The 19,773-nt window shown below is 38.5% G+C and overlaps 1 protein-coding gene across 1 annotated transcript in view; it reads right to left on the bottom strand.

Annotated features, from left to right (window-relative positions):
- Positions 1–19,773, bottom strand: part of LOC124603273 (sedoheptulokinase-like) — a 107,265-nt gene that overhangs the window by 75,623 nt on the left and 11,869 nt on the right. Inside the window, exons 2-3 of the mRNA XM_047136385.1 lie at positions 4,612–4,873; positions 1,361–1,620 (exon numbers count right to left, since the gene is read on the bottom strand). Of these exons, the coding sequence (XP_046992341.1) occupies positions 1,361–1,620; positions 4,612–4,842 (491 nt within the window). The 5' untranslated portion in view covers positions 4,843–4,873. The remainder of the gene's footprint in view (positions 1–1,360; positions 1,621–4,611; positions 4,874–19,773) is intronic.

Raw genomic sequence — 19,773 nt, 5'->3', positions numbered from 1 at the left:
AGGTAGAAGTCCATAGCGTATACTTTCCGTATCGTCGATTTTAGTTGCCAAAATGTTGAGAGTGAAATGTGGACAAGATACCTAAATTTCATATAAAATTTACTGTATACTCTATGGACTTTTACCTCTGCGAACTCTTCAAAATTTCGTGCAATGGTTTACTATATTTAATGCTGCATAATAACTGCGTTGAACATAGAAACAAAATTACGTCATTTATGGGGGGAAGTTATCAGTCAAGAAGATGTGTAAAAATCTAATTTTTGGGCCAAATTGTTTTTGTGGAATCGATTGATAAGAGTGTCAAAGCAGTCGGAACACGATGTGTCTGTACAGGCGAGCAGTGCAGTGACAAAATCGCCCACAGTGCGGAATGCAGGGAGCACGTCTTTGTAGCAGCGAAAGGGTTAATGCGGCCGTGGTAGCTTTACTTCATGAACTGCGCGCTCCCCCCTACAGGTAAGCTTGCGAACTATGCTATACTATGGCGCTGCTTCTATTGGCGCGTGCGTCGTGTGCAACTGGCAACGCAGCAATCTCCCGCGTCTGGGCGGGCATGCGCGAGCCGCCAAGATAAAAGAATTTAACTATAGTATATGATGTTTTCTGTTCAGTGCCCACATGCAAGTGTATCACTATGTTCAGATGTCCCCCACATATAGGTGATTTTAGGAAGAATGGAAGTTGCTGACACATTGTTTCTACATCATTTTTACATGTCTATCTACTGCTCAGCATTTGCGCTATGCTGTGAGGGATTGTCTTCTTCTCAAACCATTGTTATTATACAAATTTTGTTTGATAAACAGTGAAAACATCCCTACAAGTTTCATTCTACCTCAACAATGAGGTGTTGTTTGAGTGGTATTGTGGATGGACGTAGAGCAGGCACACCTATAATTCAGCTGACTGCCTGCTGTGATATAGGAGATTAATACATAACATTGATCAGGTACATCTGAGGATGAGGCATAAAGTCTCAAAATTGATCATGAAATAATAAAACAATTCTAGCAGCCTGAGGCTACTTTATTTCTTTTTATTACTTAAATGCCTGCGTTCCCTCAGTCCACTACCTGTAAGATGTGAGCGCATAATACTTATGATACTGGCTTATCCAGGGCATAATTGTTCCAGTATGGCTTATCACAGAAAAATTTAACTTCAGCTGACAGCCCACATTTTATAAGGTAAGTCTACATTGTAAAACTATGAAGATTTTCTAAAGAGTTCTGAAAATACTTTAAAATCTACTAAGTCTAAAATTAATTAAAACTACTAATGTTAAAACAACAACAAAGTTAAATCCTTTTAAAACAACATAAAAATATAGGTATGAAAAAACAGCTTATTCTGGTACCTGTTGCGAGCAATCCAGAACAGTGTAGCACATCCATAGCCAGAGTAAACATGAAGGTGTGACTGAGGCTTTGGCAGTGTAGCCAGAAACTGTGGGTCACAACGAGAGTCTTGCCATGTATATAGTGCCGATACAGCTTTGGCATTAGCTTCATATCTACAACCAGTAAACACCTCTGTTCGTTCCCAAGCTTTTTCTCCTTCCTGACTAGTCCACAGCATAACACCATGCATCTGTCCACAAATCCCAATATGCTCCACCTTAAATGTCAATAAGAACAATAAGTGAATGACAACTTCTGTGTAACTATCACACTGACTTTCATAAATTAGGGAAAATCACATGAGCATTTACTCAGAAAAATGTAGAGCACCTAACCTAAATATTACGCACATTGTCACTATTAAAGCACTACTCAAAACACTATATGCAAGCCAATGGCACAGTAATCTGTCTGCATTACGTCTATATGGGAAACAGCTTTGTGTTTAGTAGTAGGATATTGGCTGGTGCTGTGAGAATGATGGAAGACAACACAGATACTTAACTTGATTGGACTGTGCTGAGATATCATCTACTAGAAAAATTGTGATGGGTAGCCATTTAAAAATGGAAGGCAAAGTTAAACAGAAGTGGTCAGGTGGTTAATGTACATCCTTCTGTTGTCCATAATATGTCGTAACAATTTTTAAAATCCAGAAAATTCAGCCTCAAGTGGAAAAGGACTGCAACAAGTTCCAGCCCTTTTCCAAGTTCCAGTCTCCAATACGTCCAGCTGTGCATTCCAAAGAATAGAACCACACCCCATCCCAGTATTAGCCTTTTCTCCAATTCAAGAAGTGTATTATCAGAAAGAAGAATGCTTCATGAAGTTAGTGTTTATGTGAGGTGACCAGTGAGATCTGTGTCATTCATCACAGTAGGGAGTATTTGCAGTACAAACATGGACACTAGGCAGAAGATCAGTACTGGTGTATCTTCTTAACAGATGATTCCCTGTTCAGCTTTAATACTGATTTGGCAATTACATCCATCAAAGGACTGTCTCTAGGCACTACAGTGTCTGCATGTAAGTTGATATATCTTTAGATACATGTACATAGCTCAATGTCTTTCCACGTAGAACTGGCAGATGTCTTTTTTGACAATGTTTTCACATTTTCTGGATATCCTCATGCTGAAAGAAATAAAAACTTTGAGGTTCGCCGATGACATTGTAATTCTGTCAGAAACAGCAAAGGACTTGGAAGAGCAGTTGAACAGAATGGACATTGTCTTGAAAGGAGGATATAAGATGAACATCAACAAAAGCAAAACGAGGATAATGGAATGTAGTCAAATTAAGTCGAGTGATGCTGAGGGAATTAGATTAGGAAATGAGACACTTAAGGTAGTAAAGGTGTTTTGCTATTTGGGGAGCAAAATAACTGATGATAGTTGAAGTAGAGAAGATATAAAATGTAGACTGGCAATGGCAAGGAAAGTGTTTCTGAAGAAGAGAAATTTGTTAACATCGAGTATAGATTTAAGTGTCAGGAAGTCGTTTCTGAAAGTATTTGTATGGAGTGTAGCCATGTATGGAAGCGAAACATGGACGATAAATAGTTTGGACAAGAAGAGAATAGAAGCTTTCGAAATGTGGTGCTACAGAAGAATGCTGAAGATTAGATGGGTAGATCACATAACTAATGAGGAGGTATTGAATAGAATTGGGGAGAGGAGGAGTTTGTGGCACAACTTGACGAGAAGAAGAGACCGGTTGGTAGGACATGTTCTGAGGCATCAAGGGATCACAAATTTAGCATTGGAGGGCAGCGTGGAGGGTAAAAATCGTAGAGGGAGACCAAGAGATGAATACAATAAGCAGATTCAGAAGGATGTAGGTTGGAGTAGGTACTGGGAGATGAAGAAACTTGCACAGGATAGGGTAGCATGGAGAGCTGCATCAAACCAGTCTCAGGACTGAAGACCACAACAACAACAACCTCATGCTGTGGCAGCAGCCGATTACATTAACCAACCAAATAAAATCAGTGGACCCATTGGTTGGCATCAACATGACTATCTTCACAAGCAAACAAAAAGTGCACCCCTTTGCCAGCTTGATCTCTTGATCTGGATTGCTTACAGCATGCCAGAGAAGCTGCCATGTGATGCACTGGCATTCATAATACTTCTCCCCAAACTCCCAACTCAGTGGGAATAGCTCTGCTAGAAGACTGGAGCTTAAAAAAATCTTTAACTGTGTCACATATGGCTATTTGGAGTAATCGCACATTACATGGTTATGATTTATGCTCTAACAAACAGACACATCAGTTTTAAATGAAACAACAAGTTCACTGTTACCAGTCACCATTTTATTTATTTCCACGACGTGTTTCGAAGGTTTAAACCTCCATCATCAGCCATATTTGTTTACAAATGTGGCAGTATACATGTGATGTGTTACGACAGCAAAAGGAACCTGTGACCATTGAAGGCAGTGCACAAGTTCCTCCAAAAATCGTAACACAACACACACACAAATGTAATACTTACTAATGTAAATCCACCCGATGATGGAAGTTTAAACCTTTGAAACGCGTCGTGGAAATAAATAAAACAGTGACTGGTAACAGTGAACTTGTTGTTTCATTTAATGTCAGTAACAGTCACGGTAAAGCCTAACCTAAAAATGTTCACATTTAAAGCTCACATCAGTTTTTTTCATATGTTTCAAGTTAAAAAATAAGTTTTTGTCTCATTTTGTACTTACACATGTCATCATTGCCGTTTTGTGTGGTCCACATTTTGATTGAATATCATCACACTCAAGAGGCTACTTCTGAGTCATTTGTTGAAATAAAACGACTTCCATTGCCAACTAAGCTGTATTTTATGTAAACAACAAGGATTCTTAACAAGTGTGTTACAACAGTATGCCGCAGACAGCGGGATTACATATGTAACATGTGTTGTTGGCTGACAGTCAGTGTTGTCAGTTAGAATAACATTTTTGAGTTGTAATTATTTTTGTTTTTCCTTGATTACAAAAGAAGATATAGAATATATTGTACTTCTGATTAGATAAGTCTTTAAAACCTTAAACTGCATACAGATGCATCGCTGTTAGAAGTAATTCAGCTTCTTATGATTACCTAACAAATTCACTTATATACATTTGAAACAGTAACTCATTAATTTCTAAGGGCAATATAATTGCTAATACACCCATAAAATAAATGAAATGTACACAATGAAACACTCACATCTTTCAGTTGATCCTTTGGAAGCCTAGATATGCAAAAATTCAGTGCAGAAATAATTTTAGGTACATTTTGCTTGTTTCCTTCTGACCCTTGGTCGCTAGGCACATTTGCTTGAGTATCCTTTGCCTGCTTAGACAATGTCTGTTTTGTGGCTGCATCAACAATGCAGACTTTTATAGATGTTGTTCCAATATCAATACCCAAAACTAATTTCCTTTTGACTTCAGACATCACGATTATTCTCTCTGGACAGTCTATTGATCTGTTAAACAAAACAGAGACTTTTAAGAAACACCATAATACAATATATTATTGTTGAACTCACAAATGAATGGCTGTAAACAATAGATATAAAGTTTTTTTCATCTGGAAGAACTACTTGTATAAACAACAAGATACAATTTTTCACTGAAGAAACTGAAAGTTTCTACATTTCTGAGCCTAAAAGGAAAAGGAAGGTAAGAAAGAACATAAGAAGCTAGAAAATTCAAGATTCAGTGTAACTAAAAAAAAACTATAAAATATAGATTTTACTTAGGTAGACACTACAGGCATTGCTAATAAACAAGCTTTCAGGGCACAACCAGTAAAGACGTTTCTTAAAATATTAAATCAGTGATAATTATCCATATTAGAAATGTTTGTGAGACTCATTCTCATTTTGAGCTATCACTGCAACTGGTCGAAGACTGTTATCTGTTTATAAAATGAGATCATATTTTACCTTTGGAGGAGATATGCAACCATGATGTCTAAATAAACTGTACAATTGTCAAATTTTAATTTACCTGAACACAGAACTGGTTTTGATTTTACGGCCACCACCATATCATAAAAATTCAGCAACACACAGTCAAATTTATGACTCCACACTCTTTCTGTCACTGAATTTTTAACTGATTATGGCTGCAAATCTGTAACAGGTTCTATTTGTTCAAATAAATTAAAATGTGAGCAAGACCACACATTTATGTACATAAAGATAAGCATATGACCACAATTACAGTTCTCTATGATATAGTAGAGATCATACAACTCACTTAGGAAACTAGATTATTACTAGCAAAACCTGCAATTGCTAAATATGTTTTGGAATTGGTTGTATGTCATAGTCTGCTTTTCCTTCCCCCTTCTCCCTGTCCATCAGCTCCTCATCCTCTCTCTGTCCATCTCCCCCTCCCCCTATCTCCACATCCTTCTCCCTCTTCTCTCTGTCCACAGCCAACAAAAACTTGACTGGGAATTTAAGTTGCTTAAAATAAATGGGTAAACTGGTTGGGATCATTGGATCATTGGTATACTGGATGTGAGAGATCTCTCCTGCTGCTCTAACTATGAGGACAGTAGTTTCATTGAGAGTATATTGCATAGTTTTAAACTGCAGATGGATAGCATTACAGACTTTTGCACAATAGAGATTCCATAGTAGTGTCCTAATCATAAGGCAATAAGCCATGCATATCACTTTCACATTTTGTGTTAAAAAGCGACTATGATAGAAAACAAAACAGTGCACAGTTGTGTACAATTTTTATTTAAAATTATATATAGGGAGGAAGAATGTATATGGGAGAAACAATACATCTAATGGTTTAAATGCTCTGCTGTTGTAGTTAAAACCGAAAGTGAGAAAGAAAACAAAACAGCACACTTTCACAGCACAACATTTTCTTTCTCATAGTCAGTTTCAACAGAAAACCTATACATTATTGTCTAAAAAATATACATAGCCTATGTCCATTTGAATCTTTATTAGAATATTGTGTACAAATTTGAAGCATGTTGGCTAACAATTTTTCCTTAGTTTCAGATTAAAAAACAATACTCGACCAAATTTCTTGGCCTGACACTTGATGCAGAGTGAAACTGAAATTTGCAAAAAGCTATGTACTACCATATATGTCCTAAGAAAACTGACACCTTTTTGTAACATCACCACTCTCAGGCAAATATATTTTGCTCTATTTGAATCCCATCTAAGATGTGGGATAGAGGTATGGGGATACAGCAGTAAAGGTAATATGAAAAGGCACTTAGAATTATGGGAAAGAAAATTGCCAGGGAGTCCTGCAGAAATTTGTTTAAAGAATTTAAAATACTAACTATTCATAATGTGTATGTACTGAAGATAGTCATTATGGCAGTAAACAGTAACAAACACTTAATAAAGAAATACATGATCACAACACTAGAGGTAGAGAGAGACCCCACATCATCTCTCATAGAACAACACTTTATGAGAAAAGCCCTCGCTTTGCAGGCATAAAACTACTGAATTGCTTCCATCCTACTACCTCCAAATTGCCCATTACAAACTAAGAAAGAAATTAAAATTGTGGCTCCTAAAGAATCCTTCATATTCAATAGATGAGCGCCTAGATTTAGTACACTCATATAATGGAAGACCATCTATCTAAAAATATATGTAATCTCAGATCTTAGACTGTGTCACAAACTGTAGATTCCTTAATCTAAGTATTGCAATAATAAATTGTCCATATATATAACATTGTTCTCTCAACTAAATTTAGAAAAAGTTGTGTAGATAAAAATGCCAGGCAATAATATATAACTCTAGTAAGTAAGGCTCTGACTTATCTAGAAGACTGGACAAAAAAAAAACTTTTTTTGTGTTGATGTTGGGTCAAAATAAATAAATAAATAAACTTCTCTATATTTTAGCTAAGACCCATATTATATATTACATATATTTTTAGATAATAAAAATATATAGTATATACACATCCAAATGTTCATTTGAATATTGCATTAAAAATTTGAAGTAAATTGGTCAAAAACTTTTTCAAGACTTTTGCTAAGAACATTTCCAGTCTATATACTATTAGATACATACTTTATATCATATACAGGGTGGTCCATTGATAGTGACCAGGCCAAATATCTCACGAAATAAGCATCAAACGCAAAAACTACAAAGAACGAAACTCGTCTAGCTTGAAGGGGGAAACAAGATGGCGCTATGGTTGGCCCGCTAGATGGCACTGCCATAGATCAAACGGATATCAACTGCGTTTTTTAAAAAATAGGAACCCCCATTTTTTATTACATATTCATGTAGTATCTAAAGAAATATGAATGTTTCAGTTGGATCACTTTTTTCGCTTTGTGACAGATGGTGCTGTAATAGTCACAAACGTACAAGTACGTGGTATCACGTAACATTCTGCCAGTGTGGACGGTATTTGCTTCATGATACATTACCCGTGTTAAAATGGTCCGTTTAGCAATTGCAGAAAAGGTCGATATTGTGTTGATGTATGGCTATTGTGATCAAAATGCCCACCAGGCGTGTGCTATGTATGCTGCTCAGTATCCTGGATGACATCATCCAAGTGTCCAGACCATTCGCCAGATAGTTACATTATTTAAGGAAACAGGAAGTGTTCAGCCACATGTGAAACATCAACCATGACCTGCAAGAAATGATGATGCTCAAGTAGGTGTTTTAGCTGCTGTCGTGGCTAATCCGCACATCAGCAGCACACAAACTGCACGAGAATCAGGAATCTCAAAAATGTCGGTGTTGAGAATGCTACATCAACATTGATTGCACCCGTTCCATATTTCTATGCACCAGGAATTGCATGGCAATGACTTTGAACGTCGTGTACAGTTCTGCCACTGGGCACAAGAGAAATTACGGGACGATGACAGATTTTTTGCACGCGTTCTATTTAGCAACGAAGCATCATTCACCAACAGCGGTAACGTAAACCGTTATAATATGCACTATTGAGCAACGGAAAATCCATGGTGGTTGCGACAAGTGGAACATCAGCGACCTTGGCGGGTTAATTTATGATGCGGCATTATGGGAGGAAGAATAATTGGTCCCCATTTTATTGATGGCAATCTAAATGGCGCAATGTATGCTGATTTCCTACATAATGTTCTACCGATGTTACTACAAGATGTTTCACTGCATGACAGAATGGCGATGTACTTCCAACATGATGGATGTCCGGCACATAGCTCGTGTGCAGTTGAATCGGTATTGAATAGCATATTTCATGACAGGTGGATTGGTCGTCGACGCACCATACCATGGCCCGCACATTCACCGGATCTGACGTCCCTGGATTTCTTTCAATGGGGAAAGTTGAAGGATATTTGCTAACGTGATCCACCGACAACGCCTGACAACATGCGTCAGCGCATTGTCAATGCATGTGCGAAGATTACAGAAGGCAAACTACTCACTGTTGAGAGGAGTGTAGTTACACGTATCGCCAAATGCATTGAGGTTGACAGACATCATTTTGAGCATTTATTGCATTAATGTGGTATTTACAGGTAATCACGCTGTAACAGCATGCGTTCTCAGAAATGATAAGTTCACAAAGTTATATGTATCACATTGGAACCACCGAAATAAAATGTTCAAACGTATCTAAGTTCAGTATTTTAATTTAAAAGAACCTATCTGTTACCAACTGTTTGTCTACAATTGTGAGCCATATGTTTGTGACTATTACAGTGCCATCTATCACAAAGCAAAAAAAGTGGTCCAACTAAAACATTCATATTTCTTTACATACTACACGAATATGTAATAAAAAATGGGAGTTCCTATTTACAAAAAAAACACCCAGTTGATATCTGTTTGACCTATGGCAGCGCCATCTGATGGGCCAACCATAGCGCCATCTGGTTCCCCCCTTCAAGCTAGACAAGTTTGTTCTTTGTAGTTTTTTCATTTTATGCTTATTTCATGAGATATTTGGTCCGATCATGATCAATGGACAACCCTGTATATTACAAATATGTAGCCCATGTCTGTCTGAACCTTCAGTAGAGTATCGTGTCAAAATTTGAAGAGAATTAGTCAAACACTATTTGAATTCTTTAATAATAATGTTAATCAATGACTTGTCTTTATACAGTAGTACTGATGATACTAATAGTCTCCACTTGTATTGCTGGAATCAGTACAACAAATATAAAATATGACACTGCACAGGATTTGTGCTTCCGCTGCTCCTGATTTTGACCTATCACAGTATTTAAAAGATATTTTGAAATCTGCAAAGTTCACTGAAATCACAAGTTCATAAATAAGTGCCTTGAACATAATCATTATTGACACAGGGAAGGCAATAGCTGAATAGGTAAGTAAGTAGTTTACAAGAAATAACTTGATTACTTGCAGGGTTTATAAATACATAATTTTGATCATTGTTAAATGAAAATTAATGGTAAAATTCTTTGTAGTACAGGTGAATGGTAAACTAACCCGGAATCAGCACACCAAAAAAACATATTTCAGCCTTATTCTGCTCACTACCCAGGCCTCCAGACAAAAGTATTGGCTTACAAGATACTTTCCTGGTATGATGTTGCTAATATCAAGAAAGCATTCATTCTGAATAAAAAACTATTAAAATTTTATGCAGAATTGAAAATTGAATGTCTTGCAGGTCTTATTAAAGACCTCAAAATTAATACATTTACTGATGACTAACTGAAACCCTCAGCTAGCGACAGGTGTTGTTGATATACCTCGATGTGGACAGCTGAAAATGTGTGCCCCGACCGGGACTCAAACCCGGGATCTCCTGCTTACATGGCAGACGCTCTATCCATCTGAGCCACTGAGGACACAGATGAATAGCGCGACTGCAGGGACTTATCCCTTGCACGCTTCCCGTGAGACTCACATTCCCAACTGTCCACAATTCTACATATGTAATGTACCTTATAGACATTTGCCCATGACTGAAGTATGATAATGGAATGTCCAGTAGAATGTAAATAATTTGGGACTAAAGATAACAAACAATTCACTGGATAGCAGAGACATTAAGTCATTGACAGAATTTATCTAAAAGCTAATAAATTGTTTAGTCTTGTTGATGTGTCTGTCAATGACTCAACACATCTACAATTCAGTGATTTGTTACATTTACTCCTAAATTATTTACAAACACTTGTCATCATAGGTTATCTGTCTTGAGCTGACTGCAATCTAATTAAAAAGAATTACACCAGATATGTTTTGCTTTTATTTACAAAGCATCTTCTGTGGTGTTCTGTAAATTGGATATACACATTTGTACTGGTACTTTTTTTTATTGTTTTGGGTCAAAAACAGCTTTTTCTTTATAAAGTTGGTCTGCAAGCTATTTACGGTGTTTCTTTACATAATCTACTCATTCCCTTCTTGCTAGCAGTGGCTGGTGTCAACAGGCTTCATTGCACATCTGCACTTCGCAGTTTTTGTCATTTTGCTTTATTTCCTGCACTGCACTATTTACAACTGACTTTCTTAACCGTTTTTCATTTAACACTGCGACAGTGTTTATGGCTATTTGTTTAGTTTTGTTCACATTGTGAGTGTTATCAACCTATAGAACAATTTTGTGTGTGTGGGTGAGAGAGAGTTTTTTGAATGTGTGTGTATTTGTGGTTGTATGTCATTGTGTACCATCTTTTACTGTGTTTCTTTCATACTTTATGTTGTTTCTATTCTTGTATTTTGTGTATTTGCTTGTGTGTGATTTTGTCCTCGTGTTGGTGACAGATGGGTGTTTGCCCTATTTTGTTTCTTGATTTTCTTGTTCAGCTTTGTTACTATGTTCTCTTTGTATCCATTGTTTGTGGCTATTTGTATTATAGTATTCATTTCTTTTTTGTAATTGTCTGTATCTAATGGTACCGTGTTTAGTCTGTGGAGCATTTATCTAAGTGCTGCCTGCTTTTGAGAATTGGGGTGTTATGATGTCTCATGTATAATGTTGTTGTCAGTTTTCGGTATATGGCAAATGTGTGTTGGTTGTTTTGAATCTTTATGGTGATGTCCAAGAAATTTAACTGTCTATTTTGCTCTTTCTCTATTGTAAAATGTATCTTATCATGAACAGAATTTATGTCTGTGTGTAACTGGTCAATTTTATTGTTTGGTTCATCTATCAGGCACAAGATGACATCCATATATCTAATCCAGCATAGGATGTTGTACCCATTTGACACTATTTTGTTAAACATAATCTGTTCTACATGACTGATAAATATGTTTGCTATGGTTCCAGACACTGGAGACCCCATTGGCAATCCTTCACTTTGTAAATAAAATTCATTATTGAACTGAAAATAATTCTATTCTGTTATTAGCTCTAGAAGCCTGGCTGTTTCTTTGATATATTCATGTGAAAGTGCACTGTGTGTCTTAAGATTTTGTTCTAAAATGTTTCTTGTTTCAGATATTGGTATATTGGAATACATATTTTCTACATCAAATGACAGGAGGGTGGGCGTGCCTGGAACTTGTACGTCTTTTATGCACTGAATCAATTGTGTGGCGTTTCTTATAGTCCTGTCTTTTTGTTCTCTGTAGTTTTCTGATTAGACTTTCAACATGTATCTTGCAAACAAACATATTATTTACAAACAGCTTAAGTCTATGACTTACAAATAGTTGTGCGACACAGTAGGACTGTATACATTTGCGTGTTACTGTATTACGGTTTAATTCTCCTTCTCCCATGGCAATGCAGTTAAGGTTAAGTGTTTATTCTATGGACTTCTGTGGTACTTCTCTTCATGGAACCAAATTTGTGAAAAGGAAAGTCACTACTCACCATATAGCGGAGACGCTGAGTCACAGATAGGCACAACAAAAAGACTGTCACAAGTAAAGCTTTCAGCCAGTAAGGCCTTCATCAAAAAGAGATGACACACACGCACACACATAACTGCGGTCTCAGGAAACAAGCCACACTGCAAGTAGCAGCACCGGTGCATGATGGGAGTGGCGAATGGGTGGGAGTAAGGAGGAGGCTGGGGTGGGTAGGGATAGGGATAGGGATAGTAGGGTAGGGGTGGTAGGCAGTGAAGTACTGCTGGGGAGTGTGCAGGGACAAGGTGGAGAGCAGGTAGGGCAGCCGTGTGCAGTCGGGAGGTTAGGAGGAGGACAGGGGAGAGGTGGGGAGTGGAGAGAAATAGAAATATTGGGTGTGATGGTGGAATGAGGGCTGTGTAGTGCTGGAATGGGAAAGGGAAGGGACTGGATGGGTGAAGACAATGACTAACGAAGGTTGAGGCCAGGAGGGTTACAGAAATATAGGATATATTGCAGGGAAAGTTCCCACCTGTGCAATTCAGAAAAGCTGGTGTTGGTGGGAAGGATCCATATGGCACAGGCTATTAAGCAGTCATTGAAATGAAGGATGATATGTTTGGCAGCATGGTTGTAACATCTGCAGTGATGAGCACTCCTTCTCAAAATATACCGAGGGTTCAGTGAAGTCTTCACAGACTGTAATTATTTTCTCAACCTTGTACTAAAACAAATCCCATGCCATCTCTCTCCAGTCTCTCACCATCTCCCAAGTCCCACCGTCTGGCCACAGGGGAGCATTCCCCTCATAACTCAGTACCACCCAGGACTAGAGCAACTGAATTAACTTCTCTGTCAGGGTTTCGATTACCTCTCGTCATGCCCTGAAATGAGAAATGTCCTGCTCACTATCCTTCCCACCCCTACCATAGTGGTATTCCGCCACCCACCGAACCTAGACAATAAACTCATCCATCCTTACGGTACCCCTGCTCCCAGTCCCTTACCTCATGGCTCAATATACCTATATGCAAGACCTGTCCCATACATCCTCCCACCACCACCTACTTCAGTCCAGTCACAAACATCATCTACCCCCTCAAAGGCAGGGCTACCTGTGAAAGTCATGTGACCTACAAGCTAAGCTCCAACCACTATGCTGCTTTCTATGTGGGCATGACAACCAACAAGCTGTCTGTCCGCATGATGGCCAGCAACAAACTGTGGGCAAGAAACGAGTGGACCACCCTGTTGCTGAGCATGGTACTAAATATGACATCCTTCATTTCAATGACTGATTCACAGCCTGTGCCATATTGATCCTTCCCACCAACACCAGCTTTTCTGCATTGCACAGGTGGGAACTTTCCCTGTAATATATCCCACATTCCTGTAACCCTACTGGCTTCAACCTTCGTTAGTCATTGTCCTCACCCATCCAGTCCCTTTCCTGTTCCCATTCCAGCACTACACAGCCCTCATTCCACTATCACACCCAGTCTTTCTACTTCTCTCCTTTTCCACCAACACCCCTCTGTTCCTCACCTCTCCCCTGTCCTCCTTCTACCCTTCCGACAGCACATAGCTGACTTACCTGCTCTCCACCTCGCCCTGCACAATCCCCAGCAGCATTTCACTGTCTGCCACCCCTACCCTACTACCTACTATCCCTCCTCATCCCCACCCCAGCCTCCTCCTTAACCCTCCCAGTCGCCACTCCCATCATACAGTGGTGCTGCTGCTCGCAGTGTGGCTTCAGTTGCCTGAGACTGCAGTCGTGTGTGTGTGTGTGTGTGTGTGTGTGTGTGTGTGTGTGTGTGTGTGAGTGATCTATTTTTGACGAAGCACTTACTGGCTGAAAGCTTTATTTGTGATAATCTTTTTGTTGTGCCTATCTGAGACTCAGCACATCCGATATACGGTGAGTAGCAATATTGTTACATTCCATCCTGGATTTTCCATTGTTTGATCTTCATGGAACCAAGGGATTCTTACACTCATACTGACCTCCAAATGGAATTTGTAGTTAATAAAAAAAAAGCAAATTTAGCTACAATACTAGAACTATAAAAAATTCCTAAATTGATTTACATCCCTGTCTAGAGTTCAGAATGATGTTTTATAATATGGGGAAAAGTTCTGTAACAGGCTGCTAGTAAGCCCCAAGCAGGAAATTGGAAACACCAAGCCACTCAAAAATAAAGTAAAAGAGAACCTTATTAGCTACACCTCCCATAATTTATCAGAATGTGTGGATTAGAGTACATTAGGAGAAAGAGATTAGTGTTTAGCGTCCCATCAACAATGAGGTCATTAGAGATGGAGTACAAGCTCGGATTAGGGAAGGGTAGAGAAGGAAAGCAGCCACGCCCTTTCAGAGGAACCACCCTAGCGTCCTCCGACACCTGCAGAGTTACAAATACAGTGTTAAAAAAAGTGTTCCATATTCTGAGAGGTGGTAGTATGGACCAAAAGAAGACAAAAATGTCCAGTAAACAGATTTCTGAAATGCATACCGTAAGAGCTATGAACACTTGTACTGCAAGTTCTTTGCTGCTATGAATGACTTACAAATTGCAGTAAACAAATGAGGACACATTCCCCTGTTGTGCCCCATGGCCACATTTAGAGTTCTGGGTACATGCAGTGTATACATTAGTTTTAATGGAACCAGTCTGTATTTTCATAAGTTTGTGAAATGTTTTTAAAATGTATGAGAGTGATCCCATAAGTACCCGATCCAACAAAGAAAACACAAAAATTTTGGAAACAATGTATATATTTTTAACAAAATTTCCTTTCAGTTCTATACACTTTTCCCAGCAATGTTCAATAAGTTCAATACCCTTTTTATAATTAAAACTGTCTAACTCCTCAAAATAGCCATTAACTGCTTACATCACATCCTCATTTGTTGAAAATCTTCGAACACCTGGCTAGCACTTGGAGGGGTTTTAATTACTGACAGCTTTCACACAACTTGGCACTACAACATGAGTTTACGTACTAATGTGTTCCTGTGATTCTCGCTTTGGTGAGGAGACTCCAGTCTACCACTCAGTGTTGTCAATCCTCAAGAAACAAAAAACCATTGCCCACTATGGTCACAGTGTACTTACTTTCTGAAAATGCCTTGTATCTGTGGCTTGTCCTGCAGAGTCCTGAAGAAAATTATTGTAGAGCCTGCCCAGCCATTAGCCATAGTAATCAACAAATGATCATCCTTTGGTGTGGTCCTGAATTTCTGAAACTAGCACAGACAGTACCAGTCTACAAAAAAGGTGACCCATTTGAAATGTCCAGTTTTAGATCAATTTCAATAATCGCAATATTAGTTTAAGTAATAGAGTCTGTGATAAAATGCCAAATACTAAGTTACTTTGAAGACAATAACCTCTTCCAGGACATGTAGTATGGCTTTTCCAAAGGAAAGTCAACAATTATAGCAACAGTTAAATTACAAAGATAAGGCAGGGATTTGAGGACAGAGAAAGTGGGGCACTGACACTCTGTGACATCGGCAAGGCATCTGACTGCATCCCACACAAGATTCTGCTTAATAAGCTGGAGTGTTATGGCACCTCCTCATGCTTATCTTTAAAATTGAAGGTAGTTATTGTCAGTCCATGGAACAATCTCAGAAGAACAAAAATTGGGGCATGGCAAACACCAAGGGATCTGTCATGGGATCTCTCTCATATCGTTTTGATGTCAATGATATAGGTTGCAACAACCAAATGTTAAGTTTGCTGATGACACCACCCTTTTTGCCAAAGGAAAAACTGCTGCACAAGCTCTACAAGCAACAGATGTGCCCTTTGAAACATCAAAGAGTGGTTTCTCAAAAATAAAATGAATGAAGATACAATGCATCATCTGATATGCAGCCTCAGCTGGATGCCAGGATAATAGGAGAGCTGTCAAACTGCTGGGCTCCATGATTAACAGCAAACGATCAATGAATGAGCACACAGTTTACACATGCTTCAAGCTCTCCAGTGTAATATACCTACTGACCATTACCTGATAACAGTGTATTATGCACTATTTCACAGCCACATTAATTATAGCTTGCTGTTAAAGGGAAACACTCCAGGTTGCAAGGACATGTGAATGCTTAAAAATAATTAATAATAATAATAATAAAAGACCAAAGAATTTACATTCTGTCTGCTGCCAGGATTATTCAAAAGAGAAATTGCACAGGATTTGAAACAGCATCCATTATACTCTATTAGAGAATTTTTCAACAGTGATCAAAGTTGACTGGACAAAACAATGTTGTTTTCACCTGTTATATACACTGATGAGCCATAACATTATGATCATCTGCTTAATAGCTTGTCTGTCTGTCTTTGGAACAAAATACTTCTCTGATTCTGTGTATCAGGGATCCGACAGTTTGTTGGTGGGTTTGTGGAGGTATGTGGCATTAGATGTCTACATACAGGCCATGTAATTCACATAAACAATGGGTTGCTGATTTGCATACACAGTTCATTATCTACATAAATGATATGCCATCTAGTATAACAGGTTGATTCTGTTTGCTGATGACACTAGCTTGGTAGTAAAGGATGTTTGTGCAACATTGGCTCAGTTCCAAATAGTGCAGTTCATGACATAATTTCATGGCTTGTAGAAAATAAACAACGGTAAATCACAGTAAGGCTCAGTGTTCGCAGTTTCTAACACACAATTCAACAAAACCCAACGCTTTAATTTCACAGAATGGGCATATGATTAGTGAAACTGAACAGTTCAAATTTCTATTCATATAGATAGTAAACTGCCGTGAAAAGGCCACATTCAGGATCTTGTTCACAGACTTAATGCTGCCATTTTAACTGTTCGAACAGTATCTGAAGTAGGTGATCGTTCAACACGAAAATTAGTCTACTTTGCTTATTTTCATTTGCTTATGTCGTATGGTTTTATATTTTGGGGTAACTCTTCCCATTCTAAATGGATATTTTTGGCTCAGAAATGTGTGATTCGGGCAATAAGTGGTGTAAGTTCACGAATCTGTTATCGACCCCTGTTCATGAGTCTGGGTATTTTGACATTGGCCTCTCAATATATATATTCTTTGCTGTCATTTCTTGTTAACAAATAGCACCTTATTCCCATGAATAGCACCTTTCCCTCAGTTAATAGTCGGCAGAAATCAAACCTGCATTTAGATCGGACTTCCTTAACTCTTGTGCAGAAAGGTATGCAATATACTGCTGCATTCATTTTCAATATGCTACCACAAGAATTGAAGAAACTTAGCAGTAAGCCACGCACTTTCAAATTGAAACTGGACAGTTTCCTCATGGGTCAATCCTCCCATTCTGTCGACGAGTTCCTTGAAAAATTAAGCTGATTCTTTTTGTGTTATTGATTGTGTTTATTTAAACTTATGGCTTGACTCTTTTTTTTGGTTTCATAAACCATTTATTTATATCTGTTATTATTTTTACATTGTAATTTTATGTACTGACACATTCCATGACCTTGGAGATTTGCTCCCCAATTTGGTCCTATGGCACTTTATGTGTAAATAAAATAAATAAATAATGTTGCCTGATAGCAACCCAGATGGGTTCCAAAGAATTTACATCCAGTGAATTTGGTTGCCGAAACATCAATATGGGTTCACTACAATGCTCCTCGAATCACTGGCGCATGGTTCTGGCTCCGAGACATGGACAATTATACTGCTGAAAGATGACATTGCTGTCGGGGAAGACATCAAGCATGAAGGGATGCAGGTGGTTCACAGATGTCTGTGTGTCTTTTATTACTACCCCAGGTCCCATGGAAGCACAGGAAAATGCCTCCCATAGCATAATACTGCTCCCGCCAGCATGCACCCATGGCATGCTGCTTGTTTCTAATTGCTGTTCACCTCAATGATGACATTTGTGGAGATGACCATCAATCTAGTGTAGCAAAACTGTGATTCACCCGAGAGCCGATACGTTTCCATTGATCGACTGTCGAACTCTGGGTGGTCCCTTGTCCGCTCCAATCATATTGATGATGTTGTTGGGTCAACATGTGAACACATAGGGGTGGTCTGCTGTGGAGCTCATGTACAGCAATATGTGATGAATGGGGTGCTCTGACACACCTGTAAGTGCACCAGCATTATGCTCTTTTGGCAGAGATGCCACACATCACCGTCTATCCTATTTTTCAGAGCAGACAAGCCTCTGAACCCTATGATCTGTAAAGAGTCATGGTAGTTTCACTGTCCTACCTCTTTCTGTAAGTGCTTACAATAGTAACACGTAAACATTCGACATGCCTTGCTGGTTTTGAGGTACTCATTCACAGGCTCTGTGTAATAATAACCTGCCCTTTGTCACAGTCACTTATCTCAACGGATTTCCCCATTTGCAGCCCATATCTTCGCTAGGGCAATCCCCCATCCATGTTTGCTCCACCTTACTTACTTTTGTTACTATGTCACATGCCCACAATGCCACCAGGTGGCATTTGAAGTTTCAGTGGGCAGTGGCCATAATGTTTTGGTTTATCAGTGTATGTCGTCATTGTGAACAATTTTCTTGGTATGGTATTTGAAAAACTGTAAAAACTCATGTGTTTGTGTGTAATCTTGATGCAGCCTATCCAGTCATGACTGGTGAATGATACAGATCTAGTAATAAAATAGTAATAACAGCAGACAGGTTACATTAGAAGTCCTGCTGTTTTGCAGTTACAGAAGAATGTGTTCCATTTGTTTACTGCATTCTGCAGGTCATTCATAACAGCCAAGAGCTTGCAGCAGAAAACGTGTTTCACAGTAGTTATGATGAAGAAGTGCTAATTACTCTTACGGTATGCATTTTAGAACCACTGTTTACTGGACATTTTTCTTGTTTTGATCCACTCTATCACCCCTCAAAATATGCAATACTTGTCTTTAACACACTGTATACGCTGTTGAAGTACCAGATAGAAATAGCAACTCAGGAGTGTAATAAAATCATCTGCGACTTTTTTGCTCGTAGGAGCTACTTTTCTCCTATTATAAAAATCCTATAACTGGTAATGTGTGTAGTTGTCATCAGTTATGACTGGTTGTTGATATACTTAATTCATGTGGCCTGCACTGGATGCCTGCTAATGTACCCTTGAATCATTCCACATCCCTGAAGGCTCTGCTTCTCGACTGGATTTAAATAATAAAATGTGTGAATGAATGAATAAAATGAGAACTTATTTAGCTCCAAATTCTGTAACATTACAACAGTATTGTATAAAATGTGTTTACAAAGTTATGTATCAGCTACAAATAGCTGAAGGAGTATATCTGTATGTTTTCTATGAGGGCTATCCACAAAGTACATTATGTTTTGGAATTAAAAATAAATAAAGCATTGGAAATTTTTTTAATTATATACAGATGAAAGCCACACTTAAATACTACTTTTCTACATAGTTGCCATTTAAATTAAGGCACTTATCGTAGCGATGGATGAGCTTGGAAATTCCTTCATCGTAAAATTCGGCCGCCTGCGCCTTCAACCACGTGGTTACCTCTTCTTGAAGCTGTGCGTCGTCATCAAAATGCTGCATAGTCAACCACTTCT

This window comes from Schistocerca americana, chromosome 1, assembly GCF_021461395.2.
Source record: "Schistocerca americana isolate TAMUIC-IGC-003095 chromosome 1, iqSchAmer2.1, whole genome shotgun sequence".
Classification (NCBI taxonomy): Eukaryota; Metazoa; Arthropoda; class Insecta; order Orthoptera; family Acrididae; genus Schistocerca; species Schistocerca americana.
This window is presented reverse-complemented; position numbering and strand designations above follow the sequence as displayed.